At 39.9% G+C, this 18769-nt stretch overlaps 1 protein-coding gene across 1 annotated transcript in view; it reads left to right on the top strand.

Annotated features, from left to right (window-relative positions):
- The window catches only part of STK39 (serine/threonine kinase 39), a 1405344-nt gene extending 1396189 nt beyond the window's left edge, over positions 1-9155 (top strand). Inside the window, exon 18 of the mRNA XM_085645380.1 lies at positions 8029-9155. Within this exon, the coding sequence (XP_085501506.1) occupies positions 8029-8103 (75 nt within the window). The 3' untranslated portion in view covers positions 8104-9155. The remainder of the gene's footprint in view (positions 1-8028) is intronic.
- Positions 9156-18769: the final 9614 nt, after the last annotated feature.

Here is an 18769-nt window from a genome sequence, read left to right on the forward strand (position 1 = left end):
CTTCTGTTTTACACTTTTTTTACTATATTCTCTTAGAAACTCACGAAATTCATCAATAGATTCCTGACGCACAGTGCAAATACTACTACAATTCCAAGTGTACACTGGGGCTTTAGGACGTCTCCCCATAGCCTCATCCGCCATCACTTGTACCTCATCTCTTGGAACCATTATCTCCTTCTCCATTATGCAACCATTTTTCACTTCATAAGCACGACCTCTGGTGTCAACTGCATGCAGCAAACTATTACTTTGAAAATAACTCTCTTCATTAAAAAAAGGTTCACTACTTGAACTATGCATCCATTTTCCTAAAAACACTTTACAAAAGTTTGTTCTGTTCACTACTCTTTTCCTTTTGCTTTGTGATTTCAGTACATTAACCATTTTATCTAATGTACGCATCCTATTCAAAATTAAAATGAATAGTTTCCTTTTTAATTCTAATGCCTTTGCTGCAATGGCTTCAATTTCTTTTTTTCTCTTGTAATATTTTGCCTTTTGCTTATATTTCTTCACATCCTTTATCAAATTGGACATAACTCTTCTCTGAAACATTTTTCTACGTATCTCTTTAAACGCTGTTTTTCTGTTTAAGTTAATCTTTGTTGTTGCAGAAGGTATATTTGCATTAACTAAATTCTCAATTTTTTCCTGTTTTTTTCTATTGAAAACATTCTTTCCAGTACAGACATTTTGTACATTTTTCCTTTTTTTGAAGATGTTCTTTAAAAAATCTTTTGTCTGCTTACCAGAAGACTTTCTCTTTTTCGCAACATGAGCATCTCCAACTAAGTTAGGTCCTCCAGTTGTCTTCAAATATAGGTTTTTTTTGTGGTCATTCTTTAGTCTGGATTTTGTAGGCATCTTAAATTTTGTTCACTGCTCTTTAGCAATACCTGAAAAAAACTTAAAAAAAATTCCTTTATTTTATTTAAATATATTACTACATTTTTTATGATCTTTTCAAATCTTAAAATACTATGTACCCCTTTCCTACAAGTGAAAATCACAATAACACCATCACAAATTAAATATCTAAAAACAATTCCTGTGTGCACACAGAGTCATGGTTTGAAATTAGGCAGAAAACGAAATTTCTTTGCCAATTGCAAAGCATACTTTCTACTACTTTTTTGGCAAGTGATAAGTACTTTTACAGTCTGACACATTTTGAATCCACTTTTCAGATTATGAAAACAGCACATGTCCAAACAGCTTTTTCAGACCAGCAACATGTGTAACCTGGGTGACTGACTACACTCCAGCAAGGGCAACCAGCCTTAGTGATGCTGAATGTATTTGCATTACTGATTAAAACCTCAAACCCCACTCGGTTGTGAATACTGTGCTTGATTCCACAGGATAAGCAGCTGGTTGTGTGCTAAGAGTCTGCTTCTGCATAAAAAAATAACACCCCCTTTCCATCTATTGCAAATGTAAAATCACCAGAGCAATACCAAACACCTTTCTGAGACCAGCAACATGTGTAACCTGGGTGAGTGACTACACTCCAGCAAGGGCAACCAGCCTTACTGATGCTGAATGTATTTGCATTACTGACTGAAACCTCAAACCCCACTCAGTTGTGAATACTGTGCATGATTCCACAGGATAACCAGCTGGCTGTGTGCTAAGAGTCTGCTTCTGCATACAAAAAAATGGCTCCCCCTTTCCATCTAATACAAATGTAAAATCACCAGAGCAATACGCAATAAATCTCTGCCTGTAATTCCTATTTACACACAGAGTCATGTTTTCACATTAGTCACAAAACGAAATTTCTTTGCCAATTTGAAAGCACACTTACTACTCTTTTTTTTGGCAAGTGATAAACACTTTTACAGACTGACACATTATGAATCCACTTTTCAGATTCTGATAAAAGCACATGTCCAAACTGCTTTTTCAGACCAGCACCATGTGTAACCTGGGTGACTGACTACACTCCAGCAAGGGCAACCAGCCTTAGTGATGCTGAATGTATTTGCATTACTGACTGAAACCTCAAACCCCACTCGGTTGTGAATACTGTGCATGATTCCACAGGATAACAAGCTGGCTGTGTGCTAAGAGTCTGCTTCTGCATACAAAAAAATGGCTCCCCCTTTCCATCTAATACAAATGTAAAATCACCAGAGCAATACGCAATAAATCTCTGCCTGTAATTCCTATTTACACACAGTCATGTTTTCACATTAGTCACAAAACGAAATTTCTTTGCCAATTTGAAAGCACACTTACTACTCTTTTTTTTGGCAAGTGATAAACACTTTTACAGACTGACATATTTTGAATCCACTTTTCAGATTCTTAAAAAAGCACATGTCCAAACTGCTTTTTCAGACCAGCACCATGTGTAACCTGGGTGACTGACTACACTCCAGCAAGGGCAACCAGCCTTAGTGATGCTGAAAGTATTTGCATTACTGACTGAAACCTCAAACCCCACTCGGTTGTAAATACTATGCATGATTCCACAGGATAAGCAGCTGGCTGTGTGCTAAGAGTCTGCTTCTGCATACAAAAAAATGGCTCCCCCTTTACATCTAATACAAATGTAAAATCACCAGAGCAATACGCAATAAATCTCTGCCTGTAATTCCTATTTGCACACAGAGTCATGTTTTCACAATAGTCACAAAACGAAATTTCTTTGCCAATTTGAAAGCACACTTACTACTCTTTTTTTTGGCAAGTGATAAACACTTTTACAGACTGACACATTATGAATCCACTTTTCAGATTCTGATAAAAGCACATGTCCAAACTGCTTTTTCAGACCAGCACCATGTGTAACCTGGGTGACTGACTACACTCCAGCAAGGGCAACCAGCCTTAGTGATGCTGAATGTATTTGCATTACTGACTGAAACCTCAAACCCCACTCGGTTGTGAATACTGTGCATGATTCCACAGGATAAGCAGCTGGCTGTGTGCTAAGAGTCTGCTTCTGCATACAAAAAAATGGCTCCCCCTTTACATCTAATGCAAATGTAAAATCACCGGAGCAATACGCAATAAATCTCTGCCTGTAATTCCTATTTACACACAGAGTCATGTTTTCACATTAGTCACAAAACGAAAATTCTTTGCCAATTTGAAAGCAGACTTACTACTCTCTTTTTTGGCAAGTGATAAACACTTTTACAGACTGACACATTATGAATCCACTTTTCAGATTCTGATAAAAGCACATGTCCAAACTGCTTTTTCAGACCAGCACCATGTGTAACCTGGGTGACTGACTACACTCCAGCAAGGGCAACCAGCCTTAGTGATGCTGAATGTATTTGCATTACTGACTGAAACCTCAAACCCCACTCGGTTGTGAATACTGTGCATGATTCCACAGGATAACCAGCTGGCTGTGTGCTAAGAGTCTGCTTCTGCATACAAAAAAATGGCTCCCCCTTTACATCTAATGCAAATGTAAAATCACCAGAGCAATACGCAATAAATCTCTGCCTGTAATTCCTATTTGCACACAGAGTCATGTTTTCACAATAGTCACAAAACGAAATTTCTTTGCCAATTTGAAAGCACACTTACTACTCTTTTTTTTGGCAAGTGATAAACACTTTTACAGACTGACACATTATGAATCCACTTTTCAGATTCTGATAAAAGCACATGTCCAAACTCCTTTTTCAGACCAGCACCATGTGTAACCTGGGTGACTGACTACACTCCAGCAAGGGCAACCAGCCTTAGTGATGCTGAATGTATTTGCATTACTGACTGAAACCTCAAACCCCACTCGGTTGTGAATACTGTGCATGATTCCACAGGATAAGCAGCTGGCTGTGTGCTAAGAGTCTGCTTCTGCATACAAAAAAATGGCTCCCCCTTTACATCTAATGCAAATGTAAAATCACTGGAGCAATACGCAATAAATCTCTGCCTGTAATTCCTATTTACACACAGAGTCATGTTTTCACATTAGTCACAAAACGAAATTTCTTTGCCAATTTGAAAGCACACTTACTACTCTTTTTTTTGGCAAGTGATAAACACTTTTACAGACTGACATATTTTGAATCCACTTTTCAGATTCTTAAAAAAGCACATGTCCAAACTGCTTTTTCAGACCAGCACCATGTGTAACCTGGGTGACTGACTACACTCCAGCAAGGGCAACCAGCCTTAGTGATGCTGAAAGTATTTGCATTACTGACTGAAACCTCAAACCCCACTCGGTTGTAAATACTATGCATGATTCCACAGGATAAGCAGCTGGCTGTGTGCTAAGAGTCTGCTTCTGCATACAAAAAAATGGCTCCCCCTTTACATCTAATGCAAATGTAAAATCACCAGAGCAATACGCAATACATCTCTGCCTGTAATTCCTATTTGCACACAGAGTCATGTTTTCACATTAGTCACAAAACGAAATTTCTTTGCCAATTTGAAAGCACACTTACTACTCTTTTTTTTGGCAAGTGATAAACACTTTTACAGACTGACACATTATGAATCCACTTTTCAGATTCTGATAAAAGCACATGTCCAAACTGCTTTTTCAGACCAGCACCATGTGTAACCTGGGTGACTGACTACACTCCAGCAAGGGCAACTAGCCTTAGTAATGCTGAATGTATTTGCATTACTAACTGAAACCTCAAACCCCACTCGGTTGTGAATACTATCCATGATTCCACAGGATAAGCAGCTGGCTGTGTGCTAAGAGTCTGCTTCTGCATACAAAAAAATGGCCCCCCCTTTCCATCTAATACAAATGTAAAATCACCAGAGCAATACCAAACAGCTTTCTGAGACCAGCAACATGTGTAACCTGGGGGACTCACTACATTCCAGCAAGGGCAACCAGCCTCACTGATGCTGAATGTATTTGCATTACTGAGTGCAACCTCAAACCCTTAAAGTATTCCTTATTTTTACCAGTACACCTTAAATTTTCGTGAAAACATAGTCCATATTATTTTACATGTTCCTCACATTTAAATTTCTCCCAAAACAGAAAATAATAAACACAACTTCAACAAAAGGAATTCCAATTCTATTATTCATTTCTTAATTTACCATATACATCCCCTCTCAAACTCTAAACTCACCTTTAAAATTAGTTAATTGTAAAAGAAATGTGGCACTCAAACAGCAGATTATCAGAGCCAGGATCTCTGTTCTCTACACCTCTCTCCTCTCAGCAGAACCAGATAATGGCAAAGTTTCCCTCTCTTTTTCCACACATATACATGTAAGTTTCAAATCTCAGTGCTTCCCCCTTTTTTTCAAATGTAATCACACATTGCTATTGGTTGAAAAACAACCCTTTTCCAAAAGTACCCTTCCCCCAACTTGACTTCTGCCTAGTACCCTTCCCCCAACTTGACTTCTGCCTGCTACCATAGCAACAGCTCTTGAAGCACTGCTGTGTAGAGTCAGGTCAGAAGTTCACCAAACAATGTTTCATTTCCAAAGAGCAGGAGTGCTTGACTTTTCAAACCTAACAGCAAATCCATAGTACTGTTCTTTGGTAACACATTTTTCTGTACCAATACAAATCATGCTTCTATAAATTGACACACACAGCCTAATTTTTAGTGTAGAATGGTATGAAACAGCCAATCAGTTTAAAAAAAAAAATATGTATGCCTCCATTTCCAAACTGTCTTTCATTTCTTTTTACCATTCTACTGAATTACACCTCCTGAGTGCATCCAGTTCTCCTTTGAAGATGTTCACAGTGTGGATTGTAGGGCACAGCTATGTCTTCTGGAGTGAAAAGTATGCAGAGAAAACAGATATGGTGAGAGACCTTGCTTTACCAAATGTAGACATTAAATGGATTGGTCAGAGAGGGTTAAAGTGGCACCAATTGATGCCATTGGTGAAATCCTTCATGCAAATCCAACAACCTGACCTCATAATAGTGCACTGTGGTGGCAATGACCTAGGCACTTTGACTGGGGTAGGTCTGGAAATGCTTATGAAGGAGACCTTTGCACAACTGTTTTCACTTTTCCCTAAAACTGCCTTTGTGTTTTCTAACATATGCCAAAGGCAAAAATGGAACTGGTCCAATCATTTTTGTCCGCAGATTGACAAAGCAAGAAAGCACGTCAACAAATCTGTTTCTGCTTTCCTCCGAGACTATGGTATGGGTTCCATTTACCACAACAACTTGCGTTACGACATGCAAGACATTTATAGAGGAGATGGTGTGCACTTCAATGATGAAGGGAACAGAGTCTTCCGCTTGAACCTTAGACTCTGCATCGGTACTTACTTGTAGGTACCACTAAAAAATCACTTCATAAACACAACGTCTCTTTATAGAGCCCCCTAATATCTAAACACTTAAATCTGAATTTTATTTCTCTTTTTATTTATTTTTCTACCGTACGCGTACGGTAAGCTTACCGTAAGCTTACCGTACGCGTACCCCGCGATTTTTTTTAAAAATTAATATATGTTTTTTTTGTACTTTTCTGTCCTTCTTTGACCCCCTTTCAAATGTTAGGGGGTCTGTAACTCTCCTCCTTGCCCCCTTTTCAAGTTATCACCCTTTTTTTTTCTGTGTGAAACACACAAAATGGCGGCCGCCGCTTCCTGGTTTTGACCGATTCGAATGTTTACTAAGATCTAACAGCCAATAAGAATCGCGCTCGCGCACGTCACCGTACGCGTACGGTAAGCTTACCGTAAGCGCACGGTAAGCGCACCGTAAGCTGTCACAGATATATATATTGATTTAAATGCTATTTTCTCAGAATCTACTGAACAGATTTACACCAAAAGGCACTTCAAGTAATTCTGTTCAGCCGTTCGGGCTGTAGCTGTTTCTAAAGGTCCTATGGAAAAATGCATGGGAAAAACGCGTTTTGGGACCCCCCTTTTATCTCAGCCCCCGCTTGACGAATCCCCCCGAGACTTTCAGGGTAGGAGCGTAGCGTAGCGCCCCACCTATTTTGAAAATTTCGCGAGGATTCGTCGACCGGCGCCAAAGTTATTCCAAATAGAATGTTGCGGATTTTCTATGGAAACAGGGTCCTAACTATAACTACCAACTGGCGACCGCCAGTAGGTAATATACATATATATATATCTATATATATATATATATATATAGATATATATATATGTATATATATATATATATATATACACACACAAATGTATTTCATGACTTTAAAAATTAATAATAAACCTAATTTAGAATTTAAATTAAACTTTTAAACTTTTGTTAAAAAAATCTAAATCCCCTAATTTTCATTCTGTATATAGTGTTTAACAACACATCATTCATGTTAAAAATAAGCCCATTACTGGAGTGACTTTTTTTTGTTTAAAATATTCTTGATATAATTTATAAATTGAATAAACATTTTTATTAATTATTTATTAATTATTTTGTCAATATTTAATTTAATGGGACAATATGCTGTAGTATTTTAATAGTTATTGCTTTATATTTTATATTACGTTATTTTTAATAGTTTTTCAACGGAATATCCACTTTAATATTTTTTCCTGTAGTAGCCCATGGAGGGATCTGGTACGGTGGCGAACTAGTAACTAATAAAAATTACGAATAGTAACTAATAGTAACTTTACTCTCATACATCCTGTTGTAGAAGATTCCATTATGAGTCAGAGATGGTCTACACCTACTCAGTCACCACTTAGGTGTAAATCTACACTCAGAAACCATGAGTAGCAAAATAAATGCAGTTTTATACATAGGTGAAGTAGTAGATCTGCACAAAGATCAAAGATACAACTACATGTGTAAATTTACCTTTTTGAATCATGTCCTTGGTGTGTATAAGGTATGTCTGTGGTGATTCTGGCCATACATTGCCTATTCCACTTGTTAGTGATGCTGGCACTGCTGATGTCTGTGCTGTAATCATATGCTTGTCGTAGGTGCATGGCTGCACTTCTTTCTGTGCATATACTATTACCTGTGATTTTTTTTTCTTTTTGTGTGTGACTTTAACATAGAGGTCTGGAGGTTTAAAAATAAGAATCAATTTCTGACAGTGTTTTTTTGTATTCTTCCAGGCCTCTGGTTGTGATGCAACTGAAATACCAGACGAGGTCAAGCTAATTGGATTTGCCCAGTTGAGTCTGACCTGATGTCTCACGTTTCACAAGCTGCATAATCTGGTTGTGGAGAGGTCAGCTGCACTGAGAAGGGGAAAAGACAACGCACACTAAATCCTGCTTAGTATTTTAGCAAGTTACAAAGTCAGAGCAAGAAACAACCGCAGCTGCTACTCAGAAACATGATAACGATTTCTTACCATTCCACTGGGAGCATTCCAAATCAAAACAGAAAGAAGCTGGGTTCTTACATGAGGGCGTTTTATTTATTGGTTGCAAACGTGTTTGAGATCTGAAATATATTTCTTCCTTTATGATACATTTCAGATCAGTGTATCGGTATGTCGGCTTTATGCTATTGCCTCTTCTGTGCATTATTTAGAAAATATTCTAATTATGATAGACAAGATGTATTAGCCAAATCGAAATTCTAATTTTAAATTGATTGTTGAATTTTATTTTCATATATATATTTATGCATTAAATAGCCTACCTATAACAAGTGAGACATTATATGCTGCTTACAATCTGTCCTTTAACAACAAATATTTCTAGATTATTTGCCATCTTTAGCTTTGGAAAAGAGACAATTACGCATTAGATAGTTTCATTTTGTTTAGGCATTTCAAATTATAGCCCTACTGATGAATGTCTAGAATGTTGAAGGTGCCTTGAACACATTAACTTGTAAGACTGTGCCTGAGGATACTTACTAGGAGAGGATCATAACTTCGAATTTCAAGTTTAGCACAATAAACCGTGTCCGTTTTTGGGGCATCTATTTGCTTGAATACAGAAAATGTTACCATTAAGCTAGTCTGCTTTGTGTACCATTCTTGTAACCCTTAAATGGCATGAACGAACCAAAGGAAAGTTGACAAGCAAAATCCCAGGTGTACTTGAAGTTATTAAAAGATATAAGGATGACATGCAAAGCCATAATAAAGTAAAAAGACTTTGTGCAATGCCTACACGTTTTTGTAATATCTGAGAATCAAAAATAACAATTGAAGGAGACTTTACTTTCGGCAATCTTGTGAAATCAAACCCATGAAATGAATAAACATTATTGGACTAAGGGCCTCAACTGTCCCCCTTCTTTATTTCGTGTTCCATCGTGATCAATACAGTAATAGGCCGAGGAAGAGTGAATTTGGTCAACGACTCATAGATTGACTATTCTACTTGCTATGGACAAACTGCCATCTCTCTGTTCACTTTGGTAAGGAAACGTCCAGTAAATTGCCAAATAAATAACAAACAGAGAAGATTTAGAATACTTAGTAGCAAAAAGAGAAACATCATTGTGAAAAAATGTAACATCGGTCTCATCTTTTTTAATCACCGTATTTGATTTTCAGAGCACTACCCTTCGTTTGATAGTACTAAAACTTAATTGAGTAAGGCAGATCAGAACTCCACCACAAATCAGCATGACTTCTGCCCACCACCCTCGCAGTTTCCATGTCACATTTAGAGGTGCGGAACAGCTGATGTGTGCTGGTGAAGCCCCTACTGGCTGTATTGACACACAATTATCGGTAGCGACCGTTGCAGCACAGAGCTGTTAATGTTAGAGTATTGGGGGTATATTCACAAGAAGCCGGCAGAGTGCTGTGTTACACTAAAATTGGTAACACTGCGCTCCGACAGTTTCAAAACACAGGGATGCGTCGTATTCACAAGAATGCAGCACACCCCTGCGTTACCCCTACTGCTGGTGCTAAAAAGCTGCCTAGCGCCAGCTCAGGCACCCTAGAGCCATTTTGCTAGTGTGCCTGCGCTGCAGGGACAATTGTTTATGTGCAGGAAGGGACACCTTCCTACACATAAACGATTATAGGTGATTTGCTCTATCTAAGTGTGCTGTAGAATGCAGCACATGTGGAAAAAGCAAAATACGAGAAGAAATAAAAAAAAAATCCTTGTATCGTCTGCTTAAGATCAGGTATTCCCTGGTAGTGTTTTTGGTGCAGCCCCATACCTTCTAAATATGGGGCAGCATCAAAAAACAATTTGTGTTGCTGCGCAATGCCCACTGCAACACCCATTGCATGCCCCTTTCACGCTAAGTGCTGCATGAATAGGGGCATTATTTACAAGGCATTGAGAGGCTTAACACCGCCTTGTCAATATGGCGAAGGATTTAACACCACCCTGAATAGGGCAGTGCAGTTGATGCGGATGTCCCTTGGCACAGGTCACTATGTGAGACTGCGTAGACCCAGGCAGGAATAATAAACAACTACTCCAGAGGTAAGAAGAAAGCTCCCTTACAATCAGAATAGTTTTATTCTATTTAACAAATAAATATTGTCTTTGCGCGTTTGCTTGTGAAATAGAAAATAATTCAGAGTGCTCTGGCTGCCTGCCCAGCATTTAGTTTTGATGAAAATGACTTTTGCTGCAACCGCAAATGAACCATCAGTTAAACAATCCCTATCAGTCTGATGCAGACGCCACAATACAGTGGACAGTCCTTCACCAGGAAAGTGGCGATGAGTGCCTCCTCACATCCAGCAGCCTAGCAAACCACCTGCCAAGGTCTAAATGATCCTCTAAGACTCTTTACAACCGTCGTCCCTTGAAATGAGTGAGGAAGAGAGTTGTCTATATTTCTTTATCTTTTAAGACCTACTAAGTGCTGTCCAGATTTCACTTATCCACAAGGAAATCAGTGATAGGCAGATTTGCTATATTAATAACTGTCGGAGCAAAATGAGCAGACCAGGACGACAAACAATAAAGTAGTAAAACTATACTCGGATATTCAAATCTAAATCCGGCTGTGATTTTAATACTTTCTGCTATTCACAAATTCTGATTGGAATCTGCATCTGGTGCATCTTTCCTTGCGGATTCTATGGAAAATCATGTGATTTTCCAATCAGGAATATCTATTCCCTCCGGAAAGGGTTTTCCCTAGCACAGAACTCTACAGGGCATATTTACAAGCCCCTATCACCACCACAACTTCCCTTTTCGTGACGGTGTGATGGCGATGGGGGCCTCGCCTTCTTTACAAGGCAGCATTAAACCCTGCCTTGTAAATAAGGCACCTTTTCTCACTGTATTTAGCGTGAAAGGAGAGGGCAGTGGGTGCTGTGGTAGGCATTTCACTGCAAAACCTGTTGATTTTGACGCTGCCCCCTATTTACTAGGGCAGTGTAAATAGGAGGCAGCGCCAAAATTAACACCAGGGAAAACCTGGTATTAAACAGGCAAAGCGAGGAGAAATGCTTTATTTCTCCTCATTTTACTGTTTCCATGTGTGCTGCCTTGGCGACCTTCCTGCACATAAACAATCTTCTCCTCAACACAGGCTCCCTTGCACTATGGTACAAGTTAGCACCAACGCAGGGGGAAATGAAGGGCTGCACCGTATTCTAGTAAATATGGTGCAACCCTGCGTTTCTAAAGGGACTAAGCGTGTCGTTAGCCTTCCTGGCTTAACGACACGCTTCGCCACTTTATTGTAAATATTCCCCTATATGCATTTGGGAGGCTGGGAGAGAGGAATCTATCCTCCTGGACAATTATTTTTGTTTTTTGTTTTCTTCTTTGTATGGAGAATAATTTTCCCCATGGAGGAATCCCTTCCCCAATGAATCCATCAAATTTGGGGTTAATTGATTTTCATTATCTCCCTGGTAAGGGAGTTAAAACACCCTTGGCGTAATTAAAATAGGACTATTTCAAGGCTGGAAAGGAAAATGTCAGGCATTTGTGAATTTCCACAACATATTTGTTTCTGGGCGTTCACAAACCTACAAGGCAAACCAAGCCTTGAATCACCGAGGAACACCCCATATACCACCCCTTGAGTGGGATATAGGTGCCTAAATCTCCATACTGCTTGTGGAGATCAGCTTGTGCCTTCCAAAAATCACTTTGTCATTTCCTGGCAGGCATAAATGAGGTACATTTGGGATATACTTGGGTGATTCTAATATTAGTGGTAAACAAGTAGCCATGGCTTAGCTCAAAGAAGGCAGGGTGGGGTTGTTTGCGGGTACAGTACAATACAGTAATTACACAACCTAATAGAGGTGTGAATACAGCACTAGAGATGTGAGGAATTTTTGAAGACACGGATGTCTCAATGCATGGATATTTTACAGTGAAAATGAACAAGTTGTAAAGTGGACTCACCTCAAACATAAACAATAACATTTTAATGTATTGATAAGACAGTCATAAAACCATGGTCACTGGAGGAAAAAAACTGTATATCCTTTTCAATCATTCCCTGGCCCCAACAACAGGAGCACTTCTGAAAGTTAGGAAACACTAAATAAGAAACACAAAAGAAGCAACCCATTAACTAAATTGTATTGATTCGTATTTACTTTATTGCAGCATCTTTCTTAAAGCACATGTAGAATGGCTCATACAATTTTGTACTGTGTTTGCTTCACTAAAGTGACCCAAACCAGCATAAACATTTTTTTTTTGTTATTTATTTTCCAGCGCAAAAATTACCTAAAAGTAATGCACAGTAGTGCCAAGTGCTGCTTTGCATTACTTGGCGTCAAGGGGCCGTTACATGGGCATTCCCTTGCAACCACCCATACTTTTTTCTGCAAAACCCTATCTACTAAAAATTTGAGAAAAGATTAATTTGAAAGCAGATGTTAAAAGGCGAAATGTTTTAATTACTCCCTTTTTTTCCGACTTTGCATGTGTGCTGCACTCTACAGTACACATACAAAGTAGGAAAAGTTTTAAAAGTTGTCTAGGCATAGTATTTTGTACAGTAAGGCAACCATTCTAGTACAAAACCTATGCTAGACTCATGCACACACCTATGCACACCTAAACATATGTGAAGGGTGCTCAGCAGCAAAATTCTGAAGAGAGGAGGAGAGAGCCACATCTCTGTATATATGTAGTGCTCGCCTGCTCTTTCCCTGTCAGGCATATCAGTGCAGCATTTTGTGGCTGCTGCGCTGTGTTGGGTGGCACTTTGATAGATTTGGCCTATTGTTTGTAAACATATGACCTTCCGGTCACTACCAGGTCATGTACCCCGTCTTGTAACATTGAGGATTGTGATGTGATTCTCCCACTAAAATTGGTAAGAGTGTACTGGATTTGCAAATAATAAAACAGTGATACACTAACTCCCCAATTACGAATTTGTCAGTGTGGGAGTGGGCCGCCACACCACCTCCCCGCTACCACACCACCAAGCAGGGCCGCCTGCTACATTACGAGTTTCCACAGGGTCTGGCATGTGGTCTTTTGACGTTCCCACTGCAGTACCTTTCAAAAGGGCACTGCAGTGGGAGCGCCAAAGCTCGTTCCTGCACGGACCGAAATGCACAACATTGTGTATTTCATTCCGTGAAGGAACTGGGGTGCACACATATAGGGGGTGCAACATGTGCTCCCCTGCATGCACCCCCTGCACAGAGGCACAAGGGTCCCTGTAAGGGTCCCCAGAGTTACCTCACTGTCACCCTTTTCATGCCAGGCTCACCGCCGTAGATAGGGCCACAGTGAGGGAACTTATAATATGCTTGGCAGTGCCTCACCAGCACCATCAACCATATTGCAGCCTCACCCACCAGCGCCACCGACCGGGATAACGGATCCCTGACGTTATGGTGGTCCTATAACAGTCTGACCGCCTTATTGTTAACACACCTCCACCATGGATTTGGTGGTCTGATGGACTCCCGAACTCGTAATCAGGCCCTAAGTCTGCAAATAAATTTTTTTAAGTGTGTTTTTTAGTACAGGACAACCATATAACTGTGTGGTAATATAAATATGTCTCATGATTAAGGCTTAGAGGGTATCAATACCCACACATATGGTTATCATGCAACCTAAGAGACTTAGAAGCTCAGTGTCAGCAACTTCACATGCAGGAGGGACAACCTTGGCGACAAAGGGTCAAAGACTTAACTACAGGCAAGTGTGTGAGCCCACCAGCACTAAAGCACACACACTAGGACCACTCGGGGTCTTTTGATTTGGCTGCCATTCAGGCCAACTGTATGGGCAATCTCTCAAACAAGGCAAAGACAGAAGATCATGAAAGGAATAGAAATTGGTGCAGCGAGGGACCTGGATTTCCAGGCAGTGTCACCATTCATCACACCTGCCCCTTCAGCTGTGGTTCATGAGAAAGCCATTCACCAGTGTCCCGTCTACTGTGAAGTGCGGGGATGCGTTTCTGGAGGAGTCTGACACCAGGTGACACAACAATACACATCATTGAATTCCCACTTGAGGGGGCTATAACCCTCTAATCAATGCACTGTCATCAAATGTTCAAGCATCATGATATTTCAATATAACCAATCACCTCCTCCATTAAAAGGCAATAAGCAAGGGCAAGAATGAACAATCAGTGTCTCCAAATACCTACAAAGGGTAACTCCACACAGCTGCCCACACACAACTCAGGCAAGGCTAGGCTAGGTGGAGGCAAATTGTCCTGTGAGGACAATAGGTTTTACATATGTCAGTGTACTCTGATTGGCCTTTACAACAATCAGTCATGAACATTCAGTGGCCGACAGCAAGCTGTAGCAGACACATTCCACATTTTCATCTTTTCTCTGGCTACTGATTTTGCCTACTAACATACAACTAATCTACACATATGTACATTTCTACATTACCTCATGGCCTGCATGATCTCCACTTGTGTGGCTATGACCCTTCTCACATACACCTCACAGTACATGCTCATCTCTCAAAACTATCATACACACACAAGTATGTCATAAGCACGCTCTGGGCCATCTAGATGGAAAAGTATGTCTGCCCCACATGATCAAGCATTGTACTCAAACTCTTCCAACTTGATTCTTGATTGCCCTTCTTACATCTACACCTACATTCAAATAACAACTCTTTCATCACTACGTACACAACACCTCTCACATACATGACATGCACACAATGTACTGTGGTCATCACCACAGCAGACGTCAAACGTAACATTTCAAATGGACCATTCTCATCACCAGTTGCTCCCTTAGTAATGTCTAGGACTGCACTCATATCACAAAGTGCAGCATCACGGTACACTCTGACATGCTCACTTAACACATCAACACATCTCACAACAAGACACTTAAATTGCTCAGTGAATATGTCCTCAGCCATTTGCATATAAACGTACACACATCATACTCTGTTTAAGTTCTACAGATTGTCATTTCTAAAACGAATGCATCCACAGATTCAAACACAGCATACATCAACTATACAACACCTCATATGTTACTGTTCAGCACCCTAATTTTCACAACTGGTGCATACCGTTGCATACACGTATCCACTTTGTTACAAATGACAAGTTTAACCATGTCTCACTGTGGCCCTGTCACATCCACATATGACTTCCAGTATCCATACCACAATTGAATTAGGCACATTAACAACCATCTTCACTCATTGGAACTGCCATGTTACAGTCATCTCTCACACTAGTGACACAGACCACAGTTCTCATCTCCTGCCAGAATCAAACCTTGTTTCCCATGTCATACCCTTATCACATCTACCTATTCCTACCATAACTTGCACAGGAGTTAACTAGTCTAACAGGCTCACATATTCTGATTCACACTGTTGTATGTTTAAACACTCACTTAGGGTGAATGTGGATATCTCACGTCTCCTACACTAGATCAGCCTATGAACTTAACTCATACCTTACACTATCTGACAATCACTAAATTAGTACTGCCACCAAGACGTATGAAGCTCCACTCCATCTAAAAATTAGAAGGGCAAGTCACTCTCACCTTTACCCTTGTTTAAGCAAGCACATATAACATGAACCTTGGTTAACACATCTGCAGCTAGGCCTCACATTAAAAAAACACATCCTCTGCTGTGGGCGAACTAAGAGCATGGATGTGACATTGGCTACTGTTGCATTTGCACAGTAGATGGATGCACCTCACTCCTGTGCGCTCACTGTCCACTTAGCTTACCACATGTAGCACTGGTGGGCAATCCAACAGACATAACAACACTCCTAGTTCAGCTCTGTGTGATCTGGAACTGCATCAATCATTGCTTAAAGGGACCCCATTGTCAGTCATCCACAAATGAGAAAATAGGCAAAATTCACATGCACAACGGTGACTGGTGTGTGGTTGTGAATATGAAATCTAAGCTTGGACAGATAAAAAAAATCTATACTCCTGATGTTCCAAAACAAACAGCAAGAGGGCATGAATGACATATGAAGTAGAAAGCAATGGAGTATTGAGACAACACACACCTTGCGTATCATGATCCCATGCAGAAATTGGAGCCCTTGGAGTAATAACGGTCTGAAACCTGTTAGGAGAATACTGCTCACCTTACACTCATAGTGGGCTCAGGGAATGTATCAGATGAGTACACAGCCATGACGGGTATTTGACTACAGTAGCATGCCACCTGTGGCAAGGTTGTCATTGCCAATAGTCTAGCAGATCTAAAGAAGACACAGACATGGGTCCACCAATATCAAGACACATACATGTATTGTATCATTACTTTGTGTACAAGGGTGTGTCCAAAGTCACTACCATGTAGTCAAACTCCATATGTACCCAGATGTATCGATCAGACACATCACAAACATATGCAGCATGTTCCTCCTAAACTGTTGCACTTTGAAACACTTGCACTATATTGACATATGAAAGCATGACCCATGTGCAATTGTGAGGTAATAAAGGAAAGTTTTGTGACTTGATGTCACACTCATAGCCAAAACTGACGTGAACAATGACACCGAGCAAATGTAGACACAAAAATCTTGAATACATACTCTCAAAGTGCTCATACTACATGGACCATATGCAAACCATGCCATACTAACATCGTTGTATACTTACACTACTAATTGAACATGTTTACAGTTTTTTTTAAAAGTGATTGTTATTCATTTCAATAAAGTAACATCAGTAACATCTGCAGGACGATTCAATATTGCTTTTAACATTGTAAAATAGCAATAAAATCAAATGGCATAGGTAGGGCATAGGAGACACTCATTTAAGTGGCATTTAGTGTCCATTTTGCTGGCAGGTTTGCTGCTTCACTCTGCAGCACCGCACAGCTGAACGCAATCAAAATATAACAAAAGTACCAGAGAGAGAATCAGTCATTGTTCCTCAAATCCAGGTCTACTGTGAATTGCATACATTTGCAGAGTAAATTATAAACTTGAACAAGAGAAACACAACAAAGAATAAAGATTAAAAAAACTATTGATGAGTGAAAAGAAAAAGAGAATGAGAACCGATCTCTACATGGAAGTATCATCGTAAATACGTTTGGCGGTCTGGCGCAATAATAGGTAACGTATGTATAATCATAGGGGTGTAACGGGCCGTGTGCTGACATATGCCTCAAGGGTAACAATTGGAGGGGGATGTAGGCGTGTGGGGGGAGAAGCAGAGAAAAGGCTAAGCCAAAGCCAGAGCCATGCACTATCGCAAGTGCAAGCAAAGTTAGGACCACCCCTTGAGTGGGATATAGGTGCCTAAATCTCCATACTGCTTGTGGAGATCAGCTTGTGCCTTCCAAAAATCCCTTTGTCATTTCCTGGCAGGCATAAATGAGGTACATTTGGGATATACTTGGGTGATTCTAATATTAGTGGTAAACAAGTAGCCATGGCTTAGCTCAAAGAAGTCAGGGCTGGGTTGTTTGCGGGTACAGTACAATACAGTAAATACACAACCTAATAGAGGTGTGAATACAGCACTAGAGATGTGAGAAATTTTTGAAGACACGGATGTCTCAATGCATGGATATTTTACAGTGAAAATTAAACAAGTTGTAAAGTGGACTCACCTCAAACATAAACAATAACATTTTAATGTATTGATAAGACAGTCATAAAACCATGGTCACTGGAGGAAAAAAACTGTATATCCTTTTCAATCATTCCCTGGCCCCAACAACAGGAGCACTTCTGAAAGTTAGGAAACACTAAATAAGAAACACAAAAGAAGCAACCCATTAACTAAATTGTATTGATTCGTATTTACTTTATTGCAGCGTCTTTCTTAAAGCACAGGTAGAATGGCTCATACAATTTTGTACTGTGTTTGCTTCACTAAAGTGACCCAAACCAGCATAAACATTTTTTTTTTTGTTATTTATTTTCCAGCGCAAAAATTACCTAAAAGTAATGCACAGTAGTGCCAAGTGCTGCTTTACATTACTTGGCGTCAAGGGGCCGTTACATGGGCATTCCCTTGCAACCACCCATACTTTTTTCTGCAAAACCCTATCTACCAAAAATTTGAGAAAATATAAATTTGAAAGCAGATGTTAAAAGGCGAAATGTTTTAATTACTCTCTTTTTTTCCGACTTTGCATGTGTGCTGCACTCTACAGTACACATACAAAGTAGGAAAAGTTTTAAAAGTTGTCTAGGCATAGTATTTTGTACAGTAAGGCAACCATTCTAGTACAAAACCTATGCTAGACTCATGCACACACCTATGCACTATGGCGCAAACATATGTGAAGGGTGCTCAGCAGCAAAATTCTGAAGAGAGGAGGAGAGAGCCACATCTCTGTATATATGTAGTGCTCGCCTGCTCTTTTCCTGTCAGGCAAATCAGTGCAGCATTTTGTGGCTGCTGCGCTGTGTTGGGTGGCACTTTGATAGATTTGGCCTATTGTTTGTAAACATATGACCTTCCGGTCACTACCAGGTCAT

Source organism: Triturus cristatus, chromosome 3_1 (genome assembly GCF_964204655.1).
Source record: "Triturus cristatus chromosome 3_1, aTriCri1.1, whole genome shotgun sequence".
In the NCBI taxonomy this organism is placed as follows: Eukaryota; Metazoa; Chordata; class Amphibia; order Caudata; family Salamandridae; genus Triturus; species Triturus cristatus.